The 22867-nt window shown below is 37.5% G+C and overlaps 1 protein-coding gene across 1 annotated transcript in view; it reads right to left on the bottom strand.

Moving 5' to 3' along the window:
- Positions 1 to 21776, bottom strand: part of LOC132365115 (phospholipid scramblase 2-like) — a 41301-nt gene extending 19525 nt beyond the window's left edge. The window contains exons 1-3 of the mRNA XM_059921812.1: positions 21734 to 21776; positions 19717 to 19982; positions 18772 to 18814 (exon numbers count right to left, since the gene is read on the bottom strand). Of these exons, the coding sequence (XP_059777795.1) occupies positions 18772 to 18814; positions 19717 to 19982; positions 21734 to 21776 (352 nt within the window). The remainder of the gene's footprint in view (positions 1 to 18771; positions 18815 to 19716; positions 19983 to 21733) is intronic.
- Between the last annotated feature and the right edge of the window lie 1091 nt (positions 21777 to 22867).

Genomic DNA, 22867 nt, shown 5'->3' with positions numbered 1-22867 from the left:
GTTATTGGAGCAGTCTTTAAGGTTTTCCATGTAATATCATGTCACCTGCAAATAGAGTTTTACTTCTTCATGATTTGGATGCCTTTTATTTCCTTTTATTGTCTAATTGCTCTCTCATGGACTTCAACTGAATAAAAGTGGATAGAGTGGGCATTCTTTTATTCTTCTTGATCTTAGATGAAAACCTTTCAAATTTTCAGTGTTGAATATGATGTTAACTCTGGGCTTGTTATATGTGGTCTTTACTATGTTGAGGTATATTCCTTCTATAGCCAGTCTTTTGAGAGTTTTTTTATCATAAATGTATGTTAAATTTTGTCAAATGCTTCTTTTTTGGCACCTATTCAGAAGATCATATGATTTTAATCCCTCATTTTATTAAGTGTTGTATCACATGGCTTGATTTGCAGATGCTGAACATCCTTGCCTCATTGGAATAAATCCTACTAGACCATGTGTATGATTCTTTGAATGTATTGTTGAATTCCATTTGCTTATGTTGAGAATTTTTGCATCGATGTTTTTCAGGGATATTGGACCATAATTTTCTCTTCTTGTACTGTCCTTATCTGGTTTTGGTATTATGGTAATGCTGTCTTTGTAAAAAGAGATTGGAAGTGTTATCTCCTCTTCTGTTGTTTGGAAGAGTTTGAGAAGGATGACTATTTTTAAATTAATTTTTATTGGAGTATAATTGATTTACAGTGTTGTGTTAGTTTCTGCTGTACAGCAAAGTGAATCAGTTACACATATACATATATCCACTCTTTTTTTAGGTTCTTTTCCTATAGAGGTCATTAGAGAGTATTGAGTAGAGTTTGCTGTGCTATACAGTAGGTTCTTATTAGTTATCTATTTTATATACAGTAGTGTATACTTGTCAATCCCAATCTCACAATTTATCCCTCCCCCCCTTCCCTGTTGGTAACCATAAGTTTGTTTTCTACATCTGGGATTCTATTTCTGTTTTGTAAATAAATTCATTTGTACCATCTTTTCAGATTCCACATATAAGTGATATCATATGCTATTTCTCTTTCTCTGACTTACTTCACTCAATATGACAATCTCTAGGGTCATCCATGTTGCTATAAATGGCATTATTTTGTTCTATTTATGGCTGAGTAATATTCCATTGTATATACATACCACATCTTCTTTATCCATTTCTCTGTTGATGGACATGTAGGTTGCTTCCATGTCCCGCCTAGTGTAAATAGTGCTACATTGAACATTGGAGTGCATGTATCTTTTTGAATTATGGTTTTCTCTGGGTATATGCCCAGGAGTGGGATTGCTGGGTCATGTGGTAGCTCCATTTTTAGTTTTTAAGGAACTTCATACGGTTCCCCATAGTGGCTGTGCTAATTTACATTCCCACCAACAGTGTAGGAGGGTTCTCTTTTCTCCACACCCTCTCCACCATTTACTGTTTGTAGAAGTTTTGATGATGGCCATTCTGACTGGTGTGAGATGATACCTCACTGTAGTTCTGATTTGCATTTCTCTAATAATTAGTGATGTTGAGCATGTTTTCCTGTGCTTTTTGGCCATCTGTATGTCTTCTTTGGAGAAATGTCTATTTAGATCTGCCCATTTTTTAATTGGGTTATTTGCTTTTTGATATTGAGCTTCAGGAGCTGTTTATATATTTTGGAGAATAATCCCTTGTTGGTTGCTTCATTTGCAAATATTTTCTCCCATCCTGAGTGTTGTCTTTTTGGGTTTTTTTTATGATTTCCTTTGCTATGCAAAAGCTTTTGAGTTTAATTTGGTCCCATTTGTTTATTTTTTTTTTATTTTTATTACTCTAGGAGGTGGATCAAACAAGATCTTGCTGTGATTTATGTCAAAGAATGATCTGCCTATGTTTTTCTCTGAGAGTTTTATAGTGTCTGGCTTTACATTTAGGTACTTAATCCATTTTGAGTTTATTTTTGTGTATGGTGTTAGGGAGTGTTCTAATTTCATTCTTTTACATGTAGCTGTGCAGTTTCTCCAGCACCACTTATTGAAGAGACTGTCTTTTCTCCATTGTATATTCTTGCCTCCTTTGTCATAGATTAGGTGACCATAGGTGTGTGGGTTTACCTCTGGGCCTTCTATCCTGTTCCATTGATGTATATTTCTGTTTTTGTGCCAGTACCACACTGTTTGATTACTGTAGCTTTGTAGTATAGTCTGAAGTCAGGGAGCCTGATTCCTCCAATTCCGTTTTTCTTTCTCAAGATTGCTTTGGCTATTCCAGGTTTCTGTGTTTCCACACAAATTGTAATATTTTTCATTCTAATTCTGTGAAAAATGCCATTGGTAATTTCACAGGGATTGCATTGAATCTGTAGATTGCTTTGTGTAGTATAGTCATCTTCACAATATTGAGTCTTCTAATCTAAGAATATGGTATATCTCTCCATCTGTTTGTTTCATCCTTGATATCTTTCATCAGTATCTTATAGTTTTCTGAGTACAGGTCTTTTGCTTCCTTAGGTAGGTTTATTCCCAGGTATTTTATTCTTTGTGATGTGATGGTAAATGGGATTGCTTCTTAATTTCTCTTTCTGATCTTTCATTGTTACCATATAGGAATGCAACAGACTTTTGTGTATTAATTTTGTACCCTGCAACTTGACCAGATTCATTGATGAGCTCTAGTAGTTTTCTGGTAGAATCTTTAGGATTTTCTATGTATAGTATCATGTCATTTGCAATCAGTGACAGTTTTAGTTCTTCTTTTCCAATTTGGATTCCTTTTATTCCTCTGATTGCTGTGGCTAGGACTTCCAAAACTGTGTTGAATAAAAGTTGAGAGAGTGGACATCCTTGTCTTGTTCCTGATCTTAGAGGAAATGCTTTCATTTTTTCACCATTGAGAATGATGTTTGCTGTGGGTTTGTCGTGTATTGCCTTTATTATGTTGAGCTAGGTTCCTTCTGTGCCCACTTTCTGGAGAGTTTTTTTTATCATAAATGAGTGTTGAATTTTGTCAAAAGCTTTTTCTACATCTGTTGAGATGATCGTGTGGTTTTTATTTTTCAGTTTGTTAATATGGTGTATAACATTGATTGATTTGTGTATATTGAAGTATCCTTTCATCCCTGGGATAAATCCTACTTGATCATGGTGTATGATCCTTTTAATGTGTTGTTGGATTCTGTTTGCTAGTAATTTGTTGAGGATTTTTGCATTTATATTCATCAGTGATACTGTCCTGTAATTTTCTTTTTTTGTGGTATCTTTTTCTGGTTTTGGTATCAGGGTGATGTTGGCCTTGTTGAGTGAGCTTTGGAGTATTCCTTCATCTGCAATTTTCTGGAGGAGTTTGAGAAGGATAGGTGTTAGCTCTTCTGTAAATGTTTGATAGAATTCGCCTGTGAAGCCATATGGTCCTGGACTTCTGTCTGTTGGAAGATTTTTAATCACAGTTTCAATTTTATTACTCATGATTGGTCTGTTCATATTTTCTATTTCTTCCTTGTTCAGACTTGGAAGGTTTTACCTTTCTATGAATTTGTCCATTTCTTCTAGGTTGTCCATTTTATTGGCATATAGTTGCTGGTAGTCTCATGATTCTTTGTATTTCTGTGTTGTCTGTTGTAACTTCTCCTTTTTCATTTATAATTTTATTGATTTGAGTCTTCTCCCTTTTTTTCTTGATGAGTCTGGCTAAAGGTTTATCAATTTTGTTTATCTTCTCAAAGAACCAGTTTTAGTTTTATTGATCTTTGCTATTGTTTTTTGCATTTCTATTTCACTTATTTCTCCTCTGATCTTTATGATTTCTTTCCTTCTACTAATTTTTGGTTTTGTTTGTTCTTCTTTCTCTAGTTGCTTTAGGTGTAAGGATAGGTTGTTTTTTTGAGATTATTCATGTTTCCTGAGGCAAGGTTGTATCCGTATAAACTTTGCTCTTAGAACTGCTTTTGTTGCATCCCATAGGTTTTGAGTCATCACGTTTTTGTTTTCATTTGTCTCTAGGTATTTTTTGATTTCCTCTTTGATTTCTTCAGTGATCCATTCTGTATCTATGAGTTCAGTTTTTTTTTTTAATTCCACATATATTGAGATAAGACATTATTTGCCTTCTTTTTCTAACTTATGTCATTTAGCATAATGCCCTGAAGGTCCATCATGTTGTTGCAAATGGTAGAATTTCCTTATTTTTCTGACTGAATAACATTCCATTGTGTGTGTGTATGTGTGTGTATAACTATATCATATTTTCCTTATCCATCTATCTGTCAATGGAAACATAGGTTGTTACCAAGTCTTGGCTATTGTAAATATGCTGCAGTGAACATGGGGGTGCAGTTATCTCTTGGAGATAGTGATTTTGTTTCCTTTGGTTAAATACCAAGAATGGAAAAAAGGGAACTGATCATATAGTAGCTCTGTTTAATTTTTTGAGAAATCTCCGTACTGTTCCCCACAGCAGCCCCTCCACTTTACATTCCCATCACAACAGTATGCAAGGGTTCCCTTTTCTCCACATCCTCATGAACACTTGTTGTCTCCTCTCTTTTTGATAATAATCATTCTAACAGGTGTGAGGTGATATCTCACTGAAGTTTTGATTTGCATTTCCCAGATGATTAGTGCTGTTGAGTGCTTTTTCATGTAATTATTGGCCATTTGTATGTCTTCTTTGGAAGATATCTTATCAGATCCTCATTTTTAAGTCATTTTTAATCAATTTTCCTTTCTACTAAGTTGTATGAGATCTTTATATATTTCAGTTATTAGTCCCTTATCAGAGATGATTTGCAATATTTTTTCCCATTCCATGTGTTGCCTTTTCATTTTATTCATGGTTTCCTGTGCTGTAAATAATCTCTTTAATGTAGTCCTTCTTGTTTATCTTAGTTTTTGTTATGTGCTTTTGTAATTTATCCAAGAAAACATTGCCTAGACAAATGTCAAGGAGCTTATTTCCTATGTTTTCTTCTAGGAGTTTTATGTCTTACTTGCAAGACTTTCATTTATTTTGAGTTGATTTTTGTGTATGGTATAAGATAGTAGTCCAGTTTCATTCTTTTGCATGCGGCAATCCCGTTTTCCCAACACCCTGTATTGAAGAGACTGTTGTTTCCCGTTGTATATTGCTGTTCCTTTATCATAAATTAAATAACCACGTGTGTGCAGGTTTATTTCTGGGCTCTCTATTCTGTTCCCTTGATCTGTGTGTCTGCTTTTATGCCAATACCACACTGTGTTGATTATTATAGCTTTGTAATATGGTTTGAAATCAGAAACCATATTACATATGATATAATGCCTCCAGCTTGTTTTTCTTTCTTGACATTGCTTTGGTTATTCATGTCTTTTGTGGTTTTGTACAAATTCTAGGCTTGTTTTTTCACTTTTGGTGAAAATTGCCATTGGAATTTTGATAGGGTTTTCATTGAATCTGTAGATTGTTTTGGTTAGTAAGGACCTTTGAACAATATTAATTTCTTCCAATCCATGAGAATATCTTTCCATTTATTTGTGTCTTCTTCAGTTTCTTTCACCAATATCTTTCAGTTTTCATTGTACAGATCTTTCACCTCCTTGGTTAAATTTATTCCTAGATATTTGATTCTTTTTGATGCAATTGTAAATGGAATTGTTTACTTAATTTATTTTTTAAGATACTTCATTGTTAGTGTATAGAAATGCAACTGATTTTGTATATTGATTATGTATCCTGCAACTATACTGAATTTGTTTATTAGTTCTAACAGTTATTGGAGCAGTCTTTAAGGTTTTCCATGTAATATCATGTCACCTGCAAATAGAGTTTTACTTCTTCATGATTTGGATGCCTTTTATTTCCTTTTATTGTCTAATTGCTCTCTCATGGACTTCAACTGAATAAAAGTGGATAGAGTGGGCATTCTTTTATTCTTCTTGATCTTAGATGAAAACCTTTCAAATTTTCAGTGTTGAATATGATGTTAACTCTGGGCTTGTTATATGTGGTCTTTACTATGTTGAGGTATATTCCTTCTATAGCCAGTCTTTTGAGAGTTTTTTTATCATAAATGTATGTTAAATTTTGTCAAATGCTTCTTTTTTGGCACCTATTCAGAAGATCATATGATTTTAATCCCTCATTTTATTAAGTGTTGTATCACATGGCTTGATTTGCAGATGCTGAACATCCTTGCCTCATTGGAATAAATCCTACTAGACCATGTGTATGATTCTTTGAATGTATTGTTGAATTCCATTTGCTTATGTTGAGAATTTTTGCATCGATGTTTTTCAGGGATATTGGACCATAATTTTCTCTTCTTGTACTGTCCTTATCTGGTTTTGGTATTATGGTAATGCTGTCTTTGTAAAAAGAGATTGGAAGTGTTATCTCCTCTTCTGTTGTTTGGAAGAGTTTGAGAAGGATGACTATTTTTAAATTAATTTTTATTGGAGTATAATTGATTTACAGTGTTGTGTTAGTTTCTGCTGTACAGCAAAGTGAATCAGTTACACATATACATATATCCACTCTTTTTTTAGGTTCTTTTCCTATAGAGGTCATTAGAGAGTATTGAGTAGAGTTTGCTGTGCTATACAGTAGGTTCTTATTAGTTATCTATTTTATATACAGTAGTGTATACTTGTCAATCCCAATCTCACAATTTATCCCTCCCCCCCTTCCCTGTTGGTAACCATAAGTTTGTTTTCTACATCTGGGATTCTATTTCTGTTTTGTAAATAAATTCATTTGTACCATCTTTTCAGATTCCACATATAAGTGATATCATATGCTATTTCTCTTTCTCTGACTTACTTCACTCAATATGACAATCTCTAGGGTCATCCATGTTGCTATAAATGGCATTATTTTGTTCTATTTATGGCTGAGTAATATTCCATTGTATATACATACCACATCTTCTTTATCCATTTCTCTGTTGATGGACATGTAGGTTGCTTCCATGTCCCGCCTAGTGTAAATAGTGCTACATTGAACATTGGAGTGCATGTATCTTTTTGAATTATGGTTTTCTCTGGGTATATGCCCAGGAGTGGGATTGCTGGGTCATGTGGTAGCTCCATTTTTAGTTTTTAAGGAACTTCATACGGTTCCCCATAGTGGCTGTGCTAATTTACATTCCCACCAACAGTGTAGGAGGGTTCTCTTTTCTCCACACCCTCTCCACCATTTACTGTTTGTAGAAGTTTTGATGATGGCCATTCTGACTGGTGTGAGATGATACCTCACTGTAGTTCTGATTTGCATTTCTCTAATAATTAGTGATGTTGAGCATGTTTTCCTGTGCTTTTTGGCCATCTGTATGTCTTCTTTGGAGAAATGTCTATTTAGATCTGCCCATTTTTTAATTGGGTTATTTGCTTTTTGATATTGAGCTTCAGGAGCTGTTTATATATTTTGGAGAATAATCCCTTGTTGGTTGCTTCATTTGCAAATATTTTCTCCCATCCTGAGTGTTGTCTTTTTGGGTTTTTTTTATGATTTCCTTTGCTATGCAAAAGCTTTTGAGTTTAATTTGGTCCCATTTGTTTATTTTTTTTTTATTTTTATTACTCTAGGAGGTGGATCAAACAAGATCTTGCTGTGATTTATGTCAAAGAATGATCTGCCTATGTTTTTCTCTGAGAGTTTTATAGTGTCTGGCTTTACATTTAGGTACTTAATCCATTTTGAGTTTATTTTTGTGTATGGTGTTAGGGAGTGTTCTAATTTCATTCTTTTACATGTAGCTGTGCAGTTTCTCCAGCACCACTTATTGAAGAGACTGTCTTTTCTCCATTGTATATTCTTGCCTCCTTTGTCATAGATTAGGTGACCATAGGTGTGTGGGTTTACCTCTGGGCCTTCTATCCTGTTCCATTGATGTATATTTCTGTTTTTGTGCCAGTACCACACTGTTTGATTACTGTAGCTTTGTAGTATAGTCTGAAGTCAGGGAGCCTGATTCCTCCAATTCCGTTTTTCTTTCTCAAGATTGCTTTGGCTATTCCAGGTTTCTGTGTTTCCACACAAATTGTAATATTTTTCATTCTAATTCTGTGAAAAATGCCATTGGTAATTTCACAGGGATTGCATTGAATCTGTAGATTGCTTTGTGTAGTATAGTCATCTTCACAATATTGAGTCTTCTAATCTAAGAATATGGTATATCTCTCCATCTGTTTGTTTCATCCTTGATATCTTTCATCAGTATCTTATAGTTTTCTGAGTACAGGTCTTTTGCTTCCTTAGGTAGGTTTATTCCCAGGTATTTTATTCTTTGTGATGTGATGGTAAATGGGATTGCTTCTTAATTTCTCTTTCTGATCTTTCATTGTTACCATATAGGAATGCAACAGACTTTTGTGTATTAATTTTGTACCCTGCAACTTGACCAGATTCATTGATGAGCTCTAGTAGTTTTCTGGTAGAATCTTTAGGATTTTCTATGTATAGTATCATGTCATTTGCAATCAGTGACAGTTTTAGTTCTTCTTTTCCAATTTGGATTCCTTTTATTCCTCTGATTGCTGTGGCTAGGACTTCCAAAACTGTGTTGAATAAAAGTTGAGAGAGTGGACATCCTTGTCTTGTTCCTGATCTTAGAGGAAATGCTTTCATTTTTTCACCATTGAGAATGATGTTTGCTGTGGGTTTGTCGTTTATTGCCTTTATTATGTTGAGCTAGGTTCCTTCTGTGCCCACTTTCTGGAGAGTTTTTTTTATCATAAATGAGTGTTGAATTTTGTCAAAAGCTTTTTCTACATCTGTTGAGATGATCGTGTGGTTTTTATTTTTCAGTTTGTTAATATGGTGTATAACATTGATTGATTTGTGTATATTGAAGTATCCTTTCATCCCTGGGATAAATCCTACTTGATCATGGTGTATGATCCTTTTAATGTGTTGTTGGATTCTGTTTGCTAGTAATTTGTTGAGGATTTTTGCATTTATATTCATCAGTGATACTGTCCTGTAATTTTCTTTTTTTGTGGTATCTTTTTCTGGTTTTGGTATCAGGGTGATGTTGGCCTTGTTGAGTGAGCTTTGGAGTATTCCTTCATCTGCAATTTTCTGGAGGAGTTTGAGAAGGATAGGTGTTAGCTCTTCTGTAAATGTTTGATAGAATTCGCCTGTGAAGCCATATGGTCCTGGACTTCTGTCTGTTGGAAGATTTTTAATCACAGTTTCAATTTTATTACTCATGATTGGTCTGTTCATATTTTCTATTTCTTCCTTGTTCAGACTTGGAAGGTTTTACCTTTCTATGAATTTGTCCATTTCTTCTAGGTTGTCCATTTTATTGGCATATAGTTGCTGGTAGTCTCATGATTCTTTGTATTTCTGTGTTGTCTGTTGTAACTTCTCCTTTTTCATTTATAATTTTATTGATTTGAGTCTTCTCCCTTTTTTTCTTGATGAGTCTGGCTAAAGGTTTATCAATTTTGTTTATCTTCTCAAAGAACCAGTTTTAGTTTTATTGATCTTTGCTATTGTTTTTTGCATTTCTATTTCACTTATTTCTCCTCTGATCTTTATGATTTCTTTCCTTCTACTAATTTTTGGTTTTGTTTGTTCTTCTTTCTCTAGTTGCTTTAGGTGTAAGGATAGGTTGTTTTTTTGAGATTATTCATGTTTCCTGAGGCAAGGTTGTATCCGTATAAACTTTGCTCTTAGAACTGCTTTTGTTGCATCCCATAGGTTTTGAGTCATCACGTTTTTGTTTTCATTTGTCTCTAGGTATTTTTTGATTTCCTCTTTGATTTCTTCAGTGATCCATTTGTTATTTAGTAACATTTTGTTTAGCCTCCACGTGTTTGTTTGTTTTTCAGTTTTTTCCTGTAATTGATTTCTAATCTCATAGCATTGTGGTCGGAAAAGATACTTGTTATGATTTCAATTTTATTAAATTTACCAAGGCTTGCATTGTGGACCAGCATGTAATCTATCCTGGAGCATTTTCCATGTGCAGTTGAAAAGAATGTGTATTCTGTTGCTTTCACGTGGAGTGTTCTATAAATTTCAAATAAGTCCATCTGGTCTAGTGTGTCATTTAAGGCCTGTGTTTCCTTATTGCTTTTCTGTCTGGATGATCTGTCCATTGATGTAAGTGGGATGTTAAAGTCCCCCCCATTATCGTGTTATTGTCAGTTTGTCCTTTTATGGCTGTTAGCACTTGCCTTATATATTGTGGTGCTCCTGTGTTGGGTGAATCTATATTTACAATTGTTATATCTTCTTCTTGGGTTGATCCCTTGATCATTATGTAGTGTCTTTCTTTGTGTCTTGTAACAATCTTTATTTCAAAGTCTATTTTGTCAGATATGAGCTTTGCTACCTGACTTTCTTTTGATTTACATTTGCATGGAATATCTTTTTCTATCCCCTCACTTTCAGTTTGTACGTCTCTCTAGATCTGAAGTGGGTTTCTTGTAGGCAGCAGATATATGGGTCTTGTTTTTGTATCCATTCAACCAATGTATGTCTTTTGGTTGGAGCATTTAATCCGTTTACATTTAAGGTAAGTATAAATATGGATATTCTTTTTGCCATTTTGTTAATTGTTTTGGATTTGTTTTTGTAGGTGTTTTTTTCTTCCTTTTATCTTTTGTTCTCTTCTCTTGTGTTTCTGCCTAGAGAAATTCCTTTAGCATTTTTTGTAAAACTGATTTGGTCATGCTGAATTCTCTTAGCTTTTGCTTGTCTGTAAAGCTTTTGCTTTCTCCATCAAATCTGAATGAGAGCCTTGCTGGGTAGAATATTCTTGGTTGTAGGTTTTCCCCTTTCATCACTTTAAATATATCCTGCCACCCTCTTCTGGCCTGCAGAGTTTCTGGTGAAAAATCTGCTGATAACCTTATGAGGATTCCCTTATATGTTATTAGTTGCTTTTCCCTTGTTGCTTTTAATATTTTTTCTTTGTATTTAATTTTTGTTAGTTTGATTAATATTTGTCTCGGCCTGTTCCTCCTTGGGTTTATCCTGTATGGGACTCCTGCCACTTCCTAGACCTGGGTGACTATTTCCTTTCCCATGTTAGGGAAGTTTTCTACTCTAATCTCTTCAGATGTTTTCTCAGGCCCTTTCTCTTTTTCTTCTTCTTCTGGGACCCTTATAATTCTAATGTTGTTGTGTTTAATGTTGTCCCAGAGCTCTCTGAGACTCTCCTCATTTCTTTTCATTCTTTTTTCTTTATTTTATTCCACAGCACAGATTTCCACCATTCTGTCCTCCAGGTCACTTATCCATTCTTCTGCCTCAGTTATTCTGCTGTTGTTTCCTTCTAGTGTATTTTTCATTTCAGTTATCATTTTATTCATCTCTATTTCTTTGTTCTTTAGTTCTTCTAAGTCTCTGTTAAACTTTTCTTGTATCTTCTCGATCTGTGCCTTTATTCTTTTTCCGAGATCATGGATCATCTTTACTATCATTACTCTGAATTCTTTTTCAGATAGATTGCTTATCTCCTCCTCATTTAGTTCTTGTAGGTTTTTATCTTGCTCCTTCATCTGCAACATATTTCTTTGTTGTCTCGTTTTGTCTAACTTACTGTGTTTGTGGTCTCTTTTCCACAGGCTGCAGGATCGTAGTTCCTCTTGCTTCTGGTGTCTGTCCCCCAGTGGGTGAGGTTGGTCCAAAGGCTTGTGCCATTATCCTCTTGCTAGTGGGTTTGATTGGTGTTGTGGTGATCAGAGCCTGCCCTAGATATTGAGTGGGGCCTCCCCTTTGCTCTGTGGTTTTCACTGCTCTGTCAGGGGTGGGGTCTGCTCCCTACTTGTTGGAGTAGAGGCCCCCAGATCTGTTTCTTAGCTGTGATTCTGATCTGTGGTGTGAGGTAGGTGGGTTTGGAGCATTCCCACTGGGAGAGAATCCACTGAGTATTCCTTTTCCGGAGGTGTTCATCTTTAACTATGCTCTGTTGCGTCCCCTTTCGCCCATCGTGCGGGCTCACAAAGTATACTGTTGTTGGCACTGCTCTCGGTCTAACCTTAACTGTGTGTATGCCTGCAGTTGGCCCTGGTGACTCTCATGCAATGTTTTCATGCAGCTACTGGTGCAGGTCCACTGAGGTCAGGTCCCAGGACTGCAGTAGTTGTGGTCCTGTGGGAGCTAAGGAGGCAGCTCAAACTCTGGTCTGGCCCAACCCCTGCATGTATGTGCCCACAGAGCCCACAGCTGCTAAAGCCAGACCCGTCTCAGCTGCCATTTCAGCTGCAAGAACACTTGTTGTACTTTCAGATGTTTCGCAGGCACAGAATTTAGGAGGCCGTCAACAGAGCTGTAACTCCTTAGTTGGTGCAGCTGTGAGGAGAGATTTCAGCTCTTCTTCCTTAGTCACACAGCCCCTGGGTCTCAGCTGGGGTTTCAGCCACTTCTCTGGGCATATTTCCTAGTGGTAGGAGTTATCTGCACCCTCCTGGGACATTGAGTCAGGTCCCAGGACCCACTGATGGATTTCCTAGTAGTGAGAGCTATCTGTGCCCTCCTGGGACAGCGTGGGCAGGTCCTGGGGCCCACTGGTGGAATTCCTAGTGGATGGATCTATCCACACCCTTCCAGGTCAGCAGGGGTGGGTTCTGGGGCCTGCTGCCATGATTCCTAGTGGATGGAGCTGTCCGTGCCCTTCTGGGTCAGCAGGGGTGGGTCATGTGGCCCGCTGGTGGATTTTCTAGTGGAGGAAGCTGTCTGTGCCCTTCTGAGTCAGTGGGGGCATGTCCTGAGGCAGGCTGGCAGAATTGTTAGTGGCTGGAGCTGTCCGCACCCTTCTGGGTCAGCAGGGGTGGGGTCTGGCGTCTACCTGTGGGTCTGGAAGAGGCAGCCAGTGCCGGCCTCTGAAGCCCAAGATGGTGGCAGTGACTTGTGCCCACCCCCTGAGTTCCTGTAGGCAGTTTCCTGTTGCCTGGGAGCATTCACAGGGACAGAAGTTCTTATGGTGGTCCTCCCCTGTCCTCATGCACCCAATAATGGTGCCTTGCCTCTCTGGCAGGCCCAGGCTTCTTCCTAGTACACCCTCAGTTGCCACGGCCCGACCTCTTCAGGGTGTTTCTGCACCTAACCCTGGTCCTCTCCCTGGGACTGAGCTTTGGAGTCTGAGTGACTGACCCCTCCCCCCGCCCCACCACCAACAAAGGAGTATCTCAGGTTGGGGAGTGCAGGGTGGCAGTGCCAACCCTCTGTGCAAGTTCCTCTCCATTTTGCCTTGCACAGATTGGTTGCTGCTCTCCCCTCTTAGGCTCTGAATCTCCCCCTCCATCCAGTCTAATTTCTCTGCTGGTGAGAAGCCCTCCCAAGGTGCGGGAACCTTTCCTCCTTCACAACTCCCTCCCTGGGGTGCAGGCCCTGTCCTCATTCCTTCTTTTTCTTTTTCTTTTTGTCGTACTGGGTTACTTGGAGGTTTCTCTTGTCTTTTCGGGCATTTGAGGTCTTCCTTTGGCACTCAGTAGCTGTCCTGTGTGAATTGCTCCACTTGTAGATGTATTTTCAATGTTTCTGTGGAGAGAGGTGAAGTCTGCTTCCTACTCCTCCACCATCTTGATCTCGACTCCCCAGATTCCAGTATTTTTTATCAATGGTTTTTCGGCTGTTTGTTGTGATTGGTGTACTCATGAAAGGAGATCCTCCTACTCTGCCATCTTGTCTTCTCCTAGAGACTGTCTTCTAAAAAACAAATCTGTAGCCCCAACTCTTCTCAATAGACAAAATTAAGATATGTAAGACAAGTCTAAAAATGAGAAACGAAATAAGTATAGTTTTTAATTAACACTGAATATGTAAGAAAAAAATACATATAAATTTTTGGTATAAACTCAAATATGTTTTAAAAAGTTAACTTTTAAAAAAATAATGTGTTTTTGGGAGTGTCAGCTAATTTTCTAAAGTAACTAGTGCCAACACTGTGCTGGATAAAACTCAGTCAATGTAGCTAGTTTGTAAGAACAGGAGCAGAGTAATTTGCCCTTTACTTAGTTCTGTGGTGGCAGGTAACAACCTTTGACTATGCCCAAACATGCTGAAATCTAATGTTATCACATTGTATTAGAGTGGTAATATAAGTTTGCTTCCTCCCTGCCAGCATAGTCTGTGAACTTCTGAGAGATAGGACCATATTTTAATTACCAACAGAACCACCAGCCAGGATCTGCCGAGAAGGCTTGTTCATGAAGCCGAAAGCGGGCTTGGCTGACATCTTAGCAAGCCCGAGGTCCACGGTATGGGCTGAGATGTGTGGGTGAGCTTGTGGACCTGAATGCCAGCCTGCAGAGCCTCTCCTGAGAGAGGGAGCTGGGGCTGGTTGGTCCTTGGGCTGAGTGGCTCCCTCACTCTGTGCTACAGTGCCAACAGCCAAGCTTATCATTCCCAGGCAGCATATTAGAGGCTCATTCTCTTGATAAACTAAACTGCTACAGAGAAAATAAGTACAAACACTGTCATGTGGGGGACCAAGCCCACACCTTAAACCCACAAGCTGGTTGATGATGTCTTTCTGAGAAGGATGAATGTTAATTCATCTTTAAATGTTTGGTATTAATCACTATACCATCTGGTATATAATCACCATGTGGTCCTGGCTTTTGTTTGTCGAGAGGTTTTCAATTACAGATTCAATATCCTTACTAATAACTGGTCTGCTCAAATTTGCTACTTCTTCATGATTTATTCTTGGTTTGTTGGATGTTTCTAGGAATTTATCTATTTAGATAGTCCAATTTGTTGGCATGTAATTGTTCATAGTTGTCTTTTATGATCCTTTGTATTTCTGTGGTGTCAGCTGTAACATATTTTCTTTCAGTTTTTATTTGTTTGAGTCACCTTTGTTTTTGTAAGTGTAGCTAAATATTTGCCTATTTTGTTTATGTTTTCAAAAACCAGCTCTTAGTTCTATTGATATTTTCTATTGCCTTTTTAGTCTCTATTTCATTTATTTTTGCCCTAAGGTTTCTTATTTTTTTCCTTCTACTAGTTTTTGTCTTAGTTTGTTCATTTTCTAATTCTTTGATATGTAAAGTCAGGTTGTTTATTTGAGATCTTATCTTTTAGTGTTGCATTTATTGCTATGAACTGCCCTCTTATAACTGCTTTTCCTGCATCCCATAATTTTGGTATGTTGTATTTCCATTTTCATTTGTCTCAAGATATTTTCTGAGTTCTCTTCTGATTTCTTCTTTTACCCTTTGGTTGTTCAGTTTTCCACAAGTTTGTGAAGTTTCTAGTTTTCTTCTTGTACTTGATTTCTAGTTTCAGACTATTATGTTTGAAAAAAATGCTTCATGTGATTTCAATTTTCTTAGATTTATTAAGGCTTGTTTTGTGACATAATATATGATGTATCCTGAAAATACTCCTTTTGCACTTAAGAAAAATGTGTATATTGCTTCTTTTGGATGGAATGTTCTATAAATGTCTTTTAAGTCCACCTGGTCTAAGGTGTTGTATAAGTCCACTGTTTCCTTATTGATTTTCTGTCTGGATGATCTATCTGTTGATGAAAGTGAGGTATTGAAGTCCCCTACTATTATTTTATTGTTGTCTATTTCTCTCTTTAGTTCTGTTAATATTTGCTTTATATATACAGGTCCTCCAATGTTGGGTGCACAAATATTTACAATTTTATATCCTCTTGGTGGATTGTCACTATTTAATAATCTTTTTTTGCCTCTTATTACAGTCCTTGTCTTAAAGTCTATTTTGTCTTAAATGAGTATAGCTATTCCAACTTTCTTTGGTTAAAATTTTCTTGGAATATTTTCTCCATCCCTTGACTTTCACTTGTGTGTGTTCTTAAAGCTGAAGTGAGTTTCTTGTGCCAACATATAGTTGGATCATGTTTTTTGTTTTTTAAATCCATTCAGCCACTCTTTTTTTTTTTTGGAGAATTTAGATCATTTACACTTAATTACTGATAGTTATGGATTTAATATTGTCATTTTGTTAATTGTTTTCTGGCTGTTTTCATTGAACAATTTCATTGTTCCTCTCTTCTATTTTTAATCTTCATTTATGCTTTTATAATTTTTGTAGGAATATTCTTATATTCCTTTCTCTTTATCTTTTGTGCATCTATTATATGTGTTTGTTTTGTGGTCACCATTAGGCTTACATAAAACACCTTACAGCAGTTCACCTGAGTTGAAAAGAACTTGAGTTTAAACATATTCTAGAGATCCACGTTTTTACTCTCCCTGTTGACCATGTTTTATATATCTGATACCACAATTTACATCTTTTCGCTTTCTTTCCTCTTTCTTGGATCCCTATAATGTGAATATTAGTCCACTCGATGTTATCCCTTAAATGCCTTAAGCTATCTTCAGTCTTCTTCATTCTTCTTTTTTGATCCTCTATTTGAATGAATACCACTGCCTGTCTTCAGATTTGCTGATCCACTTTCCTGCTTCATCTATTCTGCTGTTGAACCCCTTTTGAAATTTCCGCTTCATTTCCTTTATTCTTTATCTATGTTTGGTACTTTCGTATATTTATCTCCCTTGTTGAAATTCTCACTTTGTTTAAGCATTCTTCTCCTAACCATGGTGAGCATCTTTATAACCATTATATTGAATTCATTATCAGGTAAATCACTTACCTTCATTTAGTTAATGTATTTTCTGAATTTTTATCTTGTTCTTTTGTTTTTAATATATTCCTCTTTTTCTTTATTTTCTTGACTCCCTGTGTTGGTTTCTGTGCATTAGATAAAACACTCACCTCTTTCAGTCTTGAGTGGCCTTTTGTAGGAGGTGAAACTTCTCATTCAACGCTGCCCTACTCTTGGTTGTCTCTCAGACTTTTGTGATTTCTTTATTCTTAGTGGTTAACAGTGGTTGAGGGTGTGCTAAGATCTGTCAGTGTCCTAAAGAAGATGATTTCAGTCAACACCTAGATGAAGGCTGATTGGAAGCTGGACTTTCAGGCTATAGCTTTTGTAAAGTATATAAATATATTTCCTTCAGGAGAAGACTGGGAGATGGATATTTCTCTCTTTTCCTATGCACTGAGCCATGGGATGGGGGGTAGGTAGCCAGTTAAGACTGTTTCTTTGTTTGTTACCAACCTGCTGAACCTATGGACACAAGCCCTGCAGGCCCCCCAAGGCCAATCTATCAAGGGATTTGTCCTGTGGATGGCAGCCACAAAAGCTGGGGATGCCACACATGTGTATAAGCTCCGTTTTGACGACATCAGTGACCTCAGAGTGTAAAGTAGGTAAGTAGGTTTCCACTGGCCTCCATGGTCTCTGGAGAGTATTGTAGTAGGTCCCTACATGTGTGTTAAATTTTAACCTGCACCCAAAAATAAAATTCTTAAAAGGTGTTTTTTTTAATTTAAGGAAATAGGGTACTTTCACAGAAAGATGGGGCTTGTTTCAGTCTGTTGCCTGTCTATTGGGCCTAGAGGGATTAGCTATAGTGAGTCAAGTGAGCCCCTAAAAACTGTCTCTGAGCTCTCTGTAGCCTTGTGGGTCTCATGGATGTAGGTCCCATTGGTTTTCAAAGTTAGAGGTTTTGGTGGCCCTATCTCTCTGGTAGAAATCTTAAAAGTTGGAGCACCAGGTGTGAGGTCAAACCCTCCATTCCTCAGGGAGAAGCTGGGAGATGTGAGTTCCCTCCTGGTCTGTGTTCCTATGCCAGGAGTGGGGTTTATGGCAAGACTGTGTCATAGTGTCTCCTACCCATTTCAGTGTTTTAGTTTACTTTTTTTCCATTTGTTCAATATGTAGAGTCATTCAGCTAGTTTCTGGATTTCTTTCAGAGGGAATTGTTCTGTGTGTAGCTGTAGATTCATTGCATTCATGGGAGGAGGTGAGTTCAGGAGTCTGCTCTGACACTATCTTTAACTGGTCCACTATAAGTAATTTAAATGTAATAGGTGATAATTGTATATTTTAACCAAATCCATTACTCTGCTAGTACAATTCAGGTTCTAAATCTACTACTGGAAAGGAACTGTCCAGAGATATAAAGGTGGATTTACGGATACATTCTACAACTAGCAGTTTTCACTAAACTCCTTATATCTGGAAGGAAGACACTCTGGTTCATGAATCTACCCAGGTTCTCTTTCCCTGGCAGCAGTCCGGATCTATTGGCTTCCTAAGTTTATTCTTGCACATGGAGAGCACTGAAAACATCTGGTAGAGTCAAAGGAGTCATTTAGCACAAGTGGAGTTGCTCTTCTAGGAAGCCAGGCTACTGGGATTGCTGGTCAGCACTCTCCAACATTGCAGTGTCCCTTCATCTGAGCTGGTAATTCACAGTCTGTGGAACAGAGCCCGTGGAACACAGGTTTTATAGGGTTCACCTGAGCTCCCAAGAGAAACTGTGAGCAGGAATATGATTTTCCAAAACACCCCCATCCAAAGTCAATACAAAGGAAATGTATTAAGGTAACTGTTAGTACATGGTAATAAGTTAACATGAACCATTGCCGGTGGCTCTGTGCCAATGTCAAGGTTGTCAGAAACTGGGTAGAAAACAGCTGAAGTCATAGAAGTCAGGTAAAGAGACAGATTCCCTGAAGAGATGTCTAGAGAGAAGAGGGAACAAAAGTAAATTTTGATTGTTTTCCTTCTAAGTTAGAGTCCTTATCATGAGGACAGATACCCAGAGGAATAGTATTTTACCACTTGACGCCTAATTTCAAGAAATGAGCTGCTGATAATCCTCATCAATTCATTACAAAGAGAGACATTTGTAAATAACCAGGCTTAATTGTCCAACATCACTGAAAGTGTTATATTTGTGGTTGGTGACATGCCTCTATCTGCATAAACGTACCCTCTTTCTAAAAGAAATGTAATCAATACAATGAATACATACCTTCCGTAAGTTCAACTTGCTGATGAATCTGGATTTGATCTAGCTATTATAGTAAACAAAAAAATTAAGCTGTAAGCATATATCAGTGTAGACAGTGCAAGAGACACAACTAATTTTTTGAAAAATGGTTGTGATGTCACAGGAATATTTATTTTTGTATAGTTTGGACACATAGAACTTCCTATTCTACTTTACCTATGAGATTTCTAACATCAAACAAATGTAAAACTTCATGTTGCTGAGATAAGCTATCATGTAGTACATTAAAATGTAGGACTTTTTTTCCCTTTACAGTTGCATTTATAAAATTGGGTCTTCAAAGGAATAAAAGCACCATGAAATGTAATTTTATTAATTATGATAAAAATTTGCATAATATTATACACAAAACATTATTCCATTTTGGTACCACTTGTTGAAACTGAACACTAAGTTTTATTTGATGTTTGTTTCTAACTCCTAGGAAATTATTCAGTCTTGGGATTAAAGGGCACAGGATCCAGAACCAAGGTTCCAGAAGTAAAAAACCATTCCTAACTTCCTGTGCATTTTGATGCTGAGCAAATTATGTAACTTTCTATAGGCCTCAGTTTCCTTTTTGATAAAATGGTGATAAGTATAGCATGTATATATCATAGAGTTTCTAAAGGATTAACTCCGTTAATACATGTATTATACTTAGGAACAAAGCCTGGAAAATAGTGCTTAGTAAAGGTTTCCTATTAATTATTATTGCAGATTATATTCAAGATCATAGAACACACAATTTCCTAAGACATTTATATTTTGCTTTACTAGTAAACCTTGCCTAGAAGAATTAGAGTAATTTGTTAGCAAAAAGTGTTGTTTTACCATTTCAGACTTTTGTGAATTAGTCATTTGTTAATGTCATTAAGTAAACTGGAAGCACGTTTTTACTTGAGTCTTTTATGTATTTGAAATTACCTGATTTAAATATTCCATCCCTGGTGGACTGTCTGATGAAGGTGTTAGCTCTGGAATCCATAGTAGCCTTGCAAGCACACTTGTCTGAAGAGACACTGGCTGGTATTGGATAGGAATGCCAACTAGGCCAGCCCCTATATCACCAACTGGTAGGACTAGATAGTCAGTCTGGGTTCCAGTGTAGCCAGGCTGGGGACCAGGATATTCAGCCTGGATTTTAGGATTGCTAGCCTGGGGGACAGGACAGCCAGTATGTCCTGGAGATGCTAAAATATGAACAAGTGAAATTATTTGTAACTGCACAGAAAAGTGAAAATATCAGTTCTTTTAGTTATCTACAAACTAAAAATTTCTGCTCAGAAATCCTGATCCTGTGAAGCTTAAGGTTTGTGTTTTTACCATTTAACAATTTTTCAATCAAATATCTGTTGTTTCATATCCACTTCTATTTTGAGGGTTTTGGGCTGTATATAGAGTTGGTTCACATCCTTACACTTGCTCTTCAAAATTGAGATGAAAATATGCTTGAAACCTAAGAAAGTGAAAAAAAAATTAACAGCCTCACATACATATTCTGGAATGCCTTCATGGAAATGAGATATGGCATTGGGTAGAGGACCCACAATAGAGGTGTTAAGCCAGCATTTCCAGATTCAAATCACCCTGCAAAAAAATGATAATTATGGAAATCTGACAAATGGAACTTCCTGTATGTATAGAATTGGCAGTGGTTTTGCCCGCTTAAGGAATATTTGTGAAGGTCTAGAGATATTTTTGTTGTTCCTACTGCAGATGAGAGTGATACTGGCATATAGTTGATAGAGGCCAGGAATGCTGTTAAATATCCTAAAGTGCTCAGAACAGCACCCTGAAATAAAGAATTATCCATTCCCAAATATTATAGTGTTGCTATTGAGAACCCTGGTATAGAGGTAAAGGCTTGTCATTCCATCTAGTACTGTCCAGACACTCCTCTGAGTTAACAGTTTGCCTGGGGTTTTAATCCATGGTTTATCCCTTTCCTAAGACCCTGTCATCAGAAAAAAAGTTGACTATGATACTTAAGTTACAAATTAAATTTCACAATTTTGTACCCTCAGCTCTCTGGAAAATACAATTTGAGAACAAAAGAAGGTAAAAAGTATAAGAGGCAAAATTGTCTTAAGTATTAAGCATAGTATGAGAAAAATTTAGTAAGTGTATATTCTGTGTTCCATGAAAATTTGTAAACAGTGAAGCTTCATAAGCTTATATGTACAGTACACAGAATAGCAATTCCATAAAAATGTAATATAATTTGAAAGGACTGTGTCCCAAAATATTTTAACTGCAAAGGCTATGCAAAATTTAATACTAAGAATAGGCCATTTATAAACACATTTAAATGGAACACAGATGACAAAACACATACCTCTTTAAAGAGTAAGACTTAAAAGACTTTTTCAGAAGGGAGATCAATGGTGGAGTAAGAGGACATGGAGCTCACCTCCCACCACAAACACATCAAAAATACATCTACATGTGGAACAATTCTCATGGAAAACTAACTGGAAACTGGCAGAAAGACCCCTGTACAACCAAGGCTGTAACAAAGATACACGTGTAATCGGGTAGAATGTGAAGAAGAGTGATTGGGTCAGGACCTGTGCCCCTGGGAGGGTAGGGAGATCACATGGGTGGACACTTGCCCTGGGGAGTGAGCAGGTTGAGCCATAGACTGGGTGTCTTAGTTCTGAGGGTCTTATGTACGTGAGGCAAGCCTCCTTGGCTACTTGGAGAAATGCTGGGGCAGATAGAAAGGGTGGAGAAGCTTAGATTCCACTCAAGAGGAGTGTGTAGTGCTGGCTTGCCCCCAGGAAGGGTGAACAGTGGTCTGCACTAGTGGCCGCCACCTCACCACACTCTCCAGTCTGAGGCAAGTGAATACCCCAGCCCCACTCACTCCACACCACAGCTTGGAACTAGATCTAGGGTGGCCAGGACCAGGGAAAATACTTGACCTAGGAACAGAGACTACCTGGGTGCCCAGAGGATAGCTCAGGTGGGATGGTGGCAGCCATTGTGTTTACTCAAGTGGCACCCCAGAAGCAGCCCAGACTTCTGACAGCAGCTGCAATTCCTGTGACCTTCATGTTGTGTGCCTCAGCCTCAGCTGAGCAAACACTGCAGCCCAGCCCACTCTATGCAACAGTGCAGCTCTAGGTTGTGGTGGGGGTGGGCACAACCAGGGAAAAAGCCACTATGGGCTGTATCTGAGCAGAGCCACAGGTGCCTAAACAGGCAGATCATTGGACCTTGGTAAGCACATGAGTCCCACTTGCTTCACCAGTCCCCACCTTTGGAGCAAAGAACCTGGTGTGAGGAGAAGGAAAAACACACACCTAAAGAGAACAGAGCCAGCTTGAGCCTGACCTTCAGGGCTATTGCTCCAGCAAGTGGGAGCAGACCCCACCATTGACAGGGTGATGATGGCCACTGAGCATAGAGGAAGTTCTTTCTCATAGCTTGCTCAGGCTCTAACTCCTCCATCAACAACCACACCTCCTACCAAGGTGATAGCTGCCAGCACACACTGAGGAAACATGTGACTGGTGTCCATCATATCCAGCCCTCCCACCTGCAGAGGGACGCTCTCATACAAGAACACCCCTTTAAGACCACAATAGGTAACTGTTTCACCTAAATTAATAGAGGCAGAGAAAGTTAAGAAAAATGAAAAGGAAGAGGAACTACTGTCAATTGAAAGAGCAAGAGAAACACCTGAAAAATAAATAATAAAACAGAAATAAATAATTTACCAAATAAAAATTCAGAACATTGGTAACAAATATGCTAACTGATTTAGGGGAGATAATTGATCTAAACACAGATCATCTTAACTATGAATTAGAAAATGTAAAAAGCCCCAATCAAAACTAAATAATACAATATATGAAATGAAAAAAACCCTCTAGAAGCAATGAGTAGCAAACTAAATGAAACCGAAGAATGCATAAGTGATCTGGAAGATAGAATAATGGAAATCAGTCAGCACAACAGACAGAAAGAGGAATGAAAAAAAATGAAAGCAACATATAAGATGTCTGGGATAACATTAAATGCACCAACATTTGCATTATAGGGGTTGCAGAAGGAGAAGAGAGAAAGAAGG

This window comes from Balaenoptera ricei, chromosome 4 (assembly GCF_028023285.1).
Source record: "Balaenoptera ricei isolate mBalRic1 chromosome 4, mBalRic1.hap2, whole genome shotgun sequence".
NCBI lineage: Eukaryota > Metazoa > Chordata > Mammalia > Artiodactyla > Balaenopteridae > Balaenoptera > Balaenoptera ricei.
The sequence above is the reverse complement of the archived record's forward strand: the minus strand, read 5'-3'. Positions and strand labels throughout refer to the sequence as shown.